Source organism: Pelodiscus sinensis, chromosome 22 (genome assembly GCF_052426305.1).
Source record: "Pelodiscus sinensis isolate ZL-2025 chromosome 22, ASM5242630v1, whole genome shotgun sequence".
NCBI lineage: Eukaryota > Metazoa > Chordata > Testudines > Trionychidae > Pelodiscus > Pelodiscus sinensis.
In genome coordinates, this window is record NC_143073.1 from 17,181,017 (window position 1) to 17,191,251 (window position 10,235).

The following is a 10,235-nucleotide window of genomic DNA, read 5'->3' on the forward strand; positions in this document are numbered from 1 at the left end:
CGTGTTTGCTCTGGGTGTTTCCGAGAGTCAGGCCGATGAGGCAGCAGAGCCCTGGGTGGGTGGCAGCAGGAACCTTGCGCCATGTGCCCTGGGGCTGTGGAGGCATGATTAACCTAATTATAGCCCTGGACTTGAACTAACAGACACAGAGACCAGCCCCTCTGCACTGCCCACACAGGGCAGAACTCAGCTTACCCTGCCCTCCCCAGTACAAAACACCCCATCCCATGCCAGGAGCTGCACATCCACAGCTGGCTCCCTCTGCTCACCCGCCCAGCCATGGACATCTCCCTGCATGCCACGCTTGTGCTTGTACTCTGTGGCTGCCTGCAGGGTGCATGGGGCCAGGCCAAGATCACCGTCAGCAATGGAGGGAAATGGGGGACGTGGGGCCCAGAACAGTCCTGCCCCAAAGGCAGCTTTGCCGATGGGTTCGCCATTAAGGTAAAGATTCCTGGGCTCTCCCTGCCCCATTCCTTGAGTTCTTCCCCCTGCCCTGCTCCCTAACTCAGATTCCCTGACCCACAGCCGAGAGTTCCTCTGCTTTTTTCCCTCCCCGCACCCATATGCCCCCATCTCCTTGTACTGAAGTGACGGGGAACAATCTAATCTCTAATGCCCATTCTCACTGCCCCCCAACCCCCTGCAGGTACAGACACCCCAGCTCACTGGGGATGACACAGCACTGAATGGGATCCGGCTGTCCTGCTCCGATGGCACCACCATCCAGTCCAACGTGGGGCCGTGAGTACTGCAAGGATGGGTCCATCAGAAGGTGTGGGCAGGTGGCCGAATGGACAGTGGGCTCCATGCATACTACTGGAATGTGGCTGTCACAAACAGGGCAAGGATTGGCAGGAGGATAACGGTGGCAGAGATGGAAGGATGCTATTGACGGTGGTGTCAGTGGTGGGATTGTGGTATTGACAATGGGCTAGTAGTGGTAGCGGTGGGATTGTAATGTCAGGAGTGGAACTGTGATATTGCCAATGGGTTAGACGCGTCAGTCATGAGATCATGGTTTCAGCAGTGGGACTGTGGTATTTACAGTGGGTTAATGGTGGCAGGGGTGGCATTGTGGTGTCAGTGGTGGTTTTGTTGTCTTGATATTGCATTAGCAGTGGTAGCAGCAGGATTGTGGGATTGATAGTGGGATCCTGGTGGCAAAAGTAGGATATTAAGGCAGCAGGCCCCCAAGTCAGAGAGGCAGAAGGTGGGAGGGAAGGCCGTGTTTCCTGTGGGCCATGCCCAGCTGACCTGTTCTCTCTTCCCAGTTGGGGCCACTGGAGTCAGATGAAGAAATGCCCCCCGGGGAAGCGGCTGACTCAGTTCCGCCTGCGGGTGGAGAAGTGTCAGGGTCTCAAGGATGACACAGCAGCCAACAACATCAAGTTTTACTGCACGGATGGGACGGAGCTGCAGGGGGCTGGGCGGTGCTGGGGAACGTGGGGTCCCCAGAGCCTCTCCTGTGGCCAGAATGGCATCTGCTCCATGGCCAGTAGGGTAGAGGCCCCCCAGGAGAAAGGTGACAACACGGCACTGAACGACGTCTACTTCAAATGCTGCAGCGAGACCCCTACTTTCTAGTCCACCCAGGGCACCACTCCCAGTTCCACCACCACAGCCCCACAACTACAATAATTTAGCTGGGCTCATTGGGCCAGCCCAGCCCTGTGTGTGGCCCCCTTTGCCCCCCATAAAGCATTTGTTCTGGTCCTGAGCTGAGTGGCATCTGTGTCTCATTGGGTGGTTGCAACCCTGGCAATGCTGGAGAGGGTAGGGGAGTAGGATGGTTGTTCTCCCCCAGCTAAGGAAGGACAGAAGGTGGGAATTGGAGGGGCAGGGTTGGAGTCTCCAATACCCTGACCTCCCCGCAGACAGACTAGCTGGCTCAGGAGGGTAGGGAGTGCGGCCTGGGGGCTGTCCCCTGTGGGGGGTGCCAGCTCCCACCTGGCCCCAGAGCAGGGACTGACTGGCTGGGGAGTGAGTGAAAATCTGGGGCCAGGGGTAGGGGCACAGGGGGCTATGATACACCCACATCAAGGACACAGTGGAAAGAATGGCTCCACCCCTAAGCCCCCAGCTTTACCTGATCCTCTCAGTTCTAACCTCTTCCCCTGCCATCCCACCCTCTTCCACAAGGTTTATCCCCCGCCCCACATCCCCATCTGCCTCCCATGAAGACCTGGGGATGAAGGTCACACAGACCTCTAGCAGTTTGAATCCCTCACTGCCCCTCCTCCTAACTGCCCTCTCTCTGAATCGGGTCTCCCTCCCCCCAGTGTGCTCCCAATGAAACCCACAAGCACCAGGTGGGAGCCATGTGGGGTTTTTACTCCATTGCGGGGGAGGAATAAGCTGGGGGATCTACGAAGGGTCCTGAGATCTTCAGACTAGGATAGTGCAGGCTGAGGGCCCCTGCTGGAGCCCCCCAATAGGGGTCCAATTGGCCTGCAGTCACTGAGCCCCAAAGAGCTTCACCCTCCCCTGAAGCTCTCTGGGATGGACAAACAGGGAGGGTAGAGTGATGGCATGGTGAGAAGGAACTCCCTGGGAAGGGAGAAGGGGCCCCTTCAATGCATTGGGGTGTCAGTGACTCAGAGGCCTTCGCCCTGTAGGAGAACAGGAGACATAGCCAGTTAGTGAGTGGGAATTTACCCAGCTCCCTGCATGCCCTGACCAAGTGTTTACCCAGGTCTCTGCATACTCTGACCGGGTATTTACTCAGCTCTCCTCATGCCCTGACCGGCTATTTACCTAGGTCTCCGCATGCCCTGACCGGGTATTTATCCAGCTCTCCTCATGCCCTGGCCGGGTATTTACCTAGGTCTCCACGTGCCCTGACTGGGTATTTACCCAACTGCCCGCATGCCCTGGCCAGGTATTTACCCAACTCCCAGCATGCCCTCATTGAGTATTTACCCAGCTCCCCACGGCACGTGGGGATTTATACCTATCTGGGTATTTATGCAGCTCCCTGCATTCCCTGACTGGGTATTTACCTAGCTCCCCACGTGCCCTGGCCAGGTATTTACCCAGCTCCCCGCGTGCCCTGGCCAGGTATTTACCCAACTGCCTGAATGCCCTGGCTGGGTATTTACCCAGCACTCTGTGTGCTCTGGCCCGGTATTTACTCAGCTTGCCTGCGCCTCTCACCTGGCGCTCGGCTGGCTTGCGGCAATCCCCGCAGAGGGTTCCCAGCAGTCCATTGACCACCTGCACAGCGCACAGCACCAGCTCCAGTGCCCCCAGCCCCAGGGTGATGGAGAAGAGCACCACATGCCACAGGACCGCCTGTGGGGGGTTCACGCAGAGCTCCCAGAGCGTTCGGTTCGCCAAGTAGTTCTTGCTGCCGGCAGGAAGGCATGGTCAGGGTGATCATGGTTTGGGGATCGGGGGCAGGGGGGCTAGTTTGGAGGGACCAGGGAAGTGAGGGAGCATGATCCCTGGGAGGGCAGGATCAGGGAGGGGGCAGGGAGCATGGGAGTTTGGGTATTAGCTTTACATCCCCCCCATGCCTGCTCAGTTTCTCCAGGGGTCTCCTCTGGGGTCGGGGGGAGACACCCACCAGTTGAGCTTCCCCTTCTTTGCAGAGTTCCACCAAGGTCTGAGGGTGCAATGGGGCACCCCAGGGTGGGTGGATAGGGCCTGGATTGGGGGGCAGAGCTGTAGAAGGGAGAGGTTAAGAGGTGGGACTAGGGGGTCAGAGTTTGGGGGGCTGTCAGGGTTGTGGTGGGCTTGGAGGGGGCTCTGGCTGGGGGACTCCCTAAGGGTATGTCTACACTACCAGCCTAGTTCGAACTAGGGTGGTAGTGTAGACATACCCTAAGTTATTATGGGGGTGGGGCATACCTGCTGTCCTCGAAGTGTGACTTCCATATACCCTCAGCGTTCTCACAGCTTGGCCCCTTGGCCAAGCCAGTCGCGGACACAACCAGGCAGTAAAATGCCCCTAGGGCACCCCAAAGCGAGCAGAACACAGAGCGCAGCATCTGGGGGGGAAACAGGGTGAGGTGAGCTCAGGGCACAGATGCCTGTCCCCCAACTGCCCTCCTCACCCCAGAGCCCCTCCCATACCTCATGCTGCCGCCCCAGCTGCCCTCCTGCTGTTTCCCCAGTTTCCCTATCCCTACCCCTAGGAAGAAGGATTGGGGTGGGGTCCGTACCCGGCACCGGTTCCCGCAGCATCCAACTCCACAGCAGCCTTTCCCCCCAGCGCGGATGGCCGAGAGCCCGGGGCAGAGAACCTGAAGTGGGGAGTATACATGTCAAAACCTACAGCCCACAACTCTCCCCCATTCAGTCCTATCCAGTGTCAGGCAGTTCCCCAGACCCCTCCTAGGCAAGCGCATAACCATCCTCCCCAGCTGGCTGATAAGGCCCCATATCAGCACTGGCTCCCTGATAACAGCAGCTCCAGCTCAAAGGTCAATGGGGTGCATGCACTTAATTGAAAAGGAAAGCTAATGTGGAGAGGCCCTGGCATGGGATCTCTGCCCCCCCGCACCCATTGCTTGGAGTCGGGATAGCCCCTGCCTGCCACACGCTGCCCCTCCTACTGTTCCTCCCACCCTCGTCAATGTCATTCCTTATGGGGAAAGGACCAATGTGAGGAGGCTGGGAATGTGGAGACATTGGTATGTCTGCCTCCGATTCCCTCTGGGCTTTGCCTTGCTGTGTCCTGAGTGTCCAGTGGGATGTGGAGGAGCTGCAAGAAACTAGGGGCGACCACCCCACCAAGCCACCTGCTGCCAAGAGATCAGGGTTAAGAGGTGAGATCTCTGGGACTGCCTATGTGGTATTCCAAGCCTTGGCATCCACTCCGGTTTGAGATCCAGGAACCCGCCTCCGCCCCGCTTCTGTCCACACACAAAAATCTGTCTGACGCAGGGTAGCGAATCACAGGTCATTCTGCAGTGGGCTCCAGTACAGGGGACTCGTGGGGCAGAGCATGCAGAGGGCTGGGAGCCGGAGGCTCAGACATGGAGGCAGTGAAACTGGAGGACTGATCCTGAAGGAAGAGCAAGACCCAGCTGGAGACCAGGAGAACAGCAGCTGCTTGGTGGAGCCATGGAGCCAAGGACCCCAGGCTGGCAGCTGTACCCTGGCCTCCCCTTCTTAACTGTAGGGGGCTGAACTTTGCAAAGCCAGCCAGCATTGATCAAGGAGGGGTTTTGCAGGCCCTGGAAAATGAGTTAGAAGAAGCAGCTGGTAGTCGAGGCCCCAACAGAAAGCTCTGAGGAGGCAAAAGGGCAGCGCTGGTGAGCCAGAGGCAGTGGTGTGGAGCGAGGGCATGCTTGGGACAAGGCATGGTGGGATGCAGTTGGTGTGAGAAGTGGGATATCGGCCTGCAGTGGAACCCAAGCCAAGGAAAGTTCCCTGCGAGGTGGCTCGGGGCGGGGCATATCTTTGGCATATCCACCAATGAACCCTGCCCCCCCCCAGGATCTGTGCCACACATGCCCATGGAGAGGAGGCCAATGGAGGCAACATTCAGTCCTCCAAGTGCCCATGGGCACCTTGGGAGGTAAACCAACTCCTTTGCCTCCATGGGTCACACAACAGGTGGAGACAGACCAGGCAGACTAAGCTGTGGCCTTCTCTGATTAAAATATGACCATATAGATCACTGTTGTGACCACTGTTCTGTTTGCAACAAATCTCATCCAAAGTGGCCCAAGTGAGGTGTCCATGGAAAGCGTATGGTTCGCTGGCTATGACCGTGCCATTCGTATGCATGGAGCACTGTATTGGAAGTTATGAGTATTGGCGACGTGCTTGTATTGCTGGGCCAGCCTATTGTGAAGGGATATTTGGGTTGAATAGCAGAACTTGACTAACAATGGGCCTTGGGAGGTGCCAATCCACATCTGAGGAGCTTTTCTGTGATCGTTCAGACCAGCACGGGAGCCTGCAAATAACTGAGTTATGTATGGACACGACTTGCCCACATGATTCCAACCTCCATCTTGGGAGGTACTTTTCCACAGCGAGAGCTATGGGATTCCCTCCACTTGGCTGAGGGCGTAAAGAGCCCTGGGCTCTCTCCATATTGTCTTCAATCTGGCTTCTCACCTTGAGAAGGTCTTTGCTACCAATTAAAGCTCTAAACAAGGGACTCAATGACCCATTGTAATAAAGGAGATTTCTGGGGGCACTGCTGAGAGGATCAAATCAAGGAGAATTGTTTAGTGATGGGGCTACCCCAAGACTCTGGGTCTTCTACTCTAAGGAACCCCAAAACAGTTATCAAAGAGCACTTCTGTTCATCTCACTGGTTAAGAAGAGGTCACACAAGCAATTCCCTTAGGGTATGTCTACACTACCCCGCTAGTTCGAACTAGCAGGGTAATGTAGGCATACCGCACTTGCAAATGAAGCCCGGGATTTGAATTTCCCGGGCTTCATTTGCATAAGCCGGGAGCCGCCATTTTTAAATGTCCGCTAGTGCAGACTACGTGCCGCGCGGCTACACGCGGCACAGAGTATCTAGTTCGGATTAGGCTTCCTAGTCCGAACTAGCTGTACTCCTCATTCCACGAGGAGTACAGCTAGTTCGGATTAGAAGCCTAATCCGAACTAGCTACTCTGTGCCGCGTGTAGCCACGCGGCACGGGGTTCGAACTAGCCGGGATTTAAAAATGGCGGCGCCCGGCTTATGCAAATGAAGCCTGGGAAATTCAAATCCCGGGCTTCATTTGCAAGTGCGGTATGCCTACATTACCCTCCTAGTTCGAATTAGGAGGGTAGTGTAGACATACCCTTAGACACTCCAACTTCTCCTGACCACTCCTTATACAGACTAGAGGGTATGACATTACTCTGTTACGTTTGCATCAAATCTACACAAAGGAGCAAAGTGAGCTGAAAGCTATTGAAAGCTGATGATTTACTGATTCCGTTTATGCTGCTCATATTCAGTCTCCGAGGTATGGGGGAGTTCCCAGGCCCTGCAACCCCATCCGCAGCCAGATGTGACTCTCAGCTGGTAGGTAGAAGAGAAGGTTTATTACGCAGCAGGGACACAGCGTGGAGCAGACTTGTCAGCACAGGAGCCAGAAGCGGCCAGCACCATCTATCCTGGGAGGGAGAGGGGGATCAATGCCCCCTCCCTACACTCCAAGCCAGCCAAGACTCACTCACACACTCAGCAGCCTGTCCCAGCCCTGCCTCTGGCTTTTGTCCTATATCCTGGGCAAAAGGTGTCATTTGGTCACACACCCCAGGTTGCAGAAAGCAACAGGCATTGTGTACATGGGGGAGGCTATCACACCGAAATTCCAATCCCCATCTAGGTACTGGTGCAGTGCCCAGGGAAACTGAGGCACACCCATGGGGTTACTACAGGACAGCAACATAACAAAGGGCATGAAATCCCCCCAACACCACTTCATCACATCTCTCCCCCCTTCAAGACCAAACTGAGCTGAATCACTTTAACCTGGGGAAGTTCAGACTCCTCTCTCTGCAGCAGGGCATCAGATGTAGCTTGGCATTCTTGTGAGCTGGTGCCTCTGGGATTCCAGACCGGCTGTCTGTAAACTCATCCACCAGCTGCCCTGTGCTGGGCAGATCCTCTGGTTTCTTGTCCACCAGCCACATCCTCAGATGAGATGGGTTTTCATAACCTCTGATCTGAGTAAGGAGAGGTGCTGGCTGTGGCACAGGAGAAGCTGGATGTCTACGGGGGTTCCTTGTGTGACTTCTTGCTGGCCAGTGTGGCAGACAGAAGTGCCCTTTGTGACTTGTTTGGTGCCATAGAGTGGAGGACTCCCAGTCTTGGGCTATAAGTAGCCCTGTCTTTAAGCAAGTTACCCTGATTTAACCCTCTCGGTGGTGCCCCCAGAAACCTCCTACATGACAGAGGTTATGAAAAACAAATCAAACTCACCAAATGAAAAAGATCCCAAAGGACTGGCCAGAGTCCCAAGTCAATTTATATCTCAGATCTTACCCAAAGAGCAAGCTGTGCCAAATCATTAGAATCTAAAATCTACAGGTTTGTGAAAGAAAGAAAGAAAGAAAGAAAGAAAGAAAGAAAGAAAGAAAGAAAGAAAGAAAGAAAGAAAGAAAGAAAGAAAGAAAGAAAGAAAGAAAGAAAATTGAAATTATTAAAGGGATAAAATACACACACCAATTGCACAGTTCTTGGTGCAGGCTTGTAGCAATGAAAGAAGAAACCGCTGTCTTAAAAAAGGTCTCAGATATTTGCAATACAAGCACATCACCAAATCCTTTCAGGTTTCACTTCATAGCAAAGATCCTTCATAAATGATTAGCTCAATACCCTTGCCCGTGTGCATGGACTCCAATTGTTCATGCTGCATGAAAGTATGCTGCAAGATGGAGTTTGTCACACGAGCCGGTCACTGTTCATGCCTGCATGCAGCCATCGCTCACATGCTGGTCTGAATATTCACAGAGGAGTTCATCAGCTGTAGGCCCATTGACAGCCAAATACTTCACTGAACTAGTAGCCTTTTCACAATAGGCTGGTCCAACTTCATGCTGGTGTCTCCCAGAAGCAAATATTCGCAATATGTGTACAGAGCCAAGACTCACAGGTTCAAATACAGCAATGACATGCCTACAAATAGTATAAACAGATTCAGTGACTCACCTTTCAACAGACACCTCACATGGCCCACTTGGTACAAGGTTTGGTGCAAACATAAAACAGTGGCTGCAACAATGATTTGTATGTTCATTTCACAATCCACTATCTTCACAGCATCTAAGCTGCAGATGTGCTCCAGAGACTAGAGAGAAGCCAATATTTATCATCTCTGCTGCAAACCTACACCAAGAACTCTGCAATTGGTGTGTGGATTTGATCCCTTTAACAACTTTCTCTCTCACCCTTAGTTTCTGGTTATGAATAAACCTTTAGCGGTTAGAATCCAAAGGATCAACGCAGCCTGCTCCTTTGCGGGGAGCTGACATATAAATTGACCCAGGATGTGGCTGGTCCATTGGGGTCGGAAGAACCTGTTTGGAGCTGGTGAGATGGGTTTTCAGAATCTCTCACCTGTGTGAGGAGCGGTGCTGGCTGTTGCACAGGAGAATGGGAGTATCTGGAGGAATTGCTTATGTGGCTCCTTGCTGGCCAGTGTGCTGAACAGAAGTGCTCTGTGTGGCTAGTTTGGTGCCTTAGATTGGGGGATCCCCAGTTTTGGGTTGCAAGTAATCCAATGTCTAAGCAATTCAGTCTGATTTGACCCTCTCAGCAATGCCCCGAGGTTCCCCCTTGTTACACAAGGCTACTGGTCAGGGCTGTATCCTCGTGAATCCAGCAGCATGCAGGGTGACTGAGCAACCCTCCCCCCCAGAGCCACCCCCCTGATCACCCCATCATCCCTCTCCCCCCTCCCCACATGCCCACAGGAGCCAGGGAAGAGGGCAGAGAGATGGGGGAGGTGGGGAGGGATGGGCAGATGGAGAGAGGGGAGCATGTTACAGAGGGACAGACAGGGGATGTGGCAGAAAGGGATGGACGGATGGGGGACATGATATGAAAGGCCAGGCAGATGGGATGACATGACAGGGAAGCACAGACAGATGGGTGACGTGCAGAGAGAGACACGGCACAGAGAGAAGCATAGGGGATGTGGCACAGAAGGAAGGACAGACGGGGTTGCTCTGGCTCAGGAGTCTTCCCCCATGCTGCCCCACTCACCATGAGTCCCCCGCCGCAGAGGCCGCCCATCAGCCAGACCTGAAGGGTGATGTGGTCAGTCCATCTGGTCTCCCCATTGGGAAACATGAGAAGCACATTGGCCACGATGCAGGCCAGGGCCATGGGCACTAGCGACAGCCCCACCAGCCGTGAGCAGCACCCCGTGCACATCGTGCAGACAGGAAGGCCTGGAGCTGCTACCCAGAGACTGGGGGGGAGCTGCTGCCTGGAGCCGGAGGGATCTTGGGGGAGTTGCTACCTAGAGCTGGAGGGATCTGGGGGGAGCCGCTACCTGGAGCTTGGGGGAGCTGCTGCCTGGAGCTGGGGAGAGCCGCTACCTGGAGCTGCGGGGAGCCGTGATCCAGAGCTGAGGGGAGCTGCTACCTAGAGCAGGGAGTAGCTGGGGGGAGCTGCTGCCTGGAATTGGGTTTCCAGCTGTATCTGCTTGGCCCAGGATGTTTGCTCTGTGATAAGCTGGGCAAAGGGCTGGTGTGGATGCGATGTCTCCGCCTATCTCCGGTGCCAGGTAGAGAGTCCTGGCTTGGCCTTGGGGGCGTGG

General features: G+C 54.8%; 2 protein-coding genes across 2 annotated transcripts; one reads left to right on the plus strand and one right to left on the minus strand.

Moving 5' to 3' along the window:
• Positions 1-213: 213 nt before the first annotated feature.
• Positions 214-1,720, plus strand: VMO1 (vitelline membrane outer layer 1 homolog). The gene is made up of 3 exons (XM_006114627.5): positions 214-444; positions 650-744; positions 1,275-1,720. The coding sequence occupies exons 1-3, from the start codon at positions 280-282 to the stop codon at positions 1,585-1,587; spliced, it is 573 nt and encodes a 190-aa protein (XP_006114689.3). The 5' UTR covers positions 214-279; the 3' UTR covers positions 1,588-1,720.
• Positions 1,721-2,513: 793 nt separating this feature from the next.
• TM4SF5 (transmembrane 4 L six family member 5) lies at positions 2,514-10,147 on the minus strand. Its single transcript, XM_089772432.1, has 5 exons — positions 9,677-10,147; positions 4,167-4,247; positions 3,853-3,992; positions 3,157-3,349; positions 2,514-2,612 (listed from the first exon to the last, which is right to left on the minus strand). The coding sequence occupies exons 1-5, from the start codon at positions 9,845-9,847 to the stop codon at positions 2,598-2,600; spliced, it is 600 nt and encodes a 199-aa protein (XP_089628558.1). The 5' UTR covers positions 9,848-10,147; the 3' UTR covers positions 2,514-2,597.
• Between the last annotated feature and the right edge of the window lie 88 nt (positions 10,148-10,235).

Excerpts from the sequence above, each read along its gene's own strand:
- VMO1 (XM_006114627.5), top strand. The coding sequence starts at position 280 with ATGGACATCTCCCTGCATGCCACGCTTGTGCTTGTACTCTGTGGCTGC. Across the intron at positions 445-649 it reads CCGATGGGTTCGCCATTAAG|GTACAGACACCCCAGCTCAC; the intron begins GTAAAGATTCCT and ends AACCCCCTGCAG. Across the intron at positions 745-1,274 it reads ATCCAGTCCAACGTGGGGCC|TTGGGGCCACTGGAGTCAGA; the intron begins GTGAGTACTGCA and ends CTCTCTTCCCAG.
- TM4SF5 (XM_089772432.1), bottom strand. The coding sequence starts at position 9,847 with ATGTGCACGGGGTGCTGCTCACGGCTGGTGGGGCTGTCGCTAGTGCCC. Across the intron at positions 4,248-9,676 it reads TCTGCGGCGGGGGACTCATG|GTTCTCTGCCCCGGGCTCTC; the intron begins GTGAGTGGGGCA and ends TCCCCACTTCAG. Across the intron at positions 3,993-4,166 it reads GCTGCGGGAACCGGTGCCGG|ATGCTGCGCTCTGTGTTCTG; the intron begins GTACGGACCCCA and ends TTTCCCCCCCAG.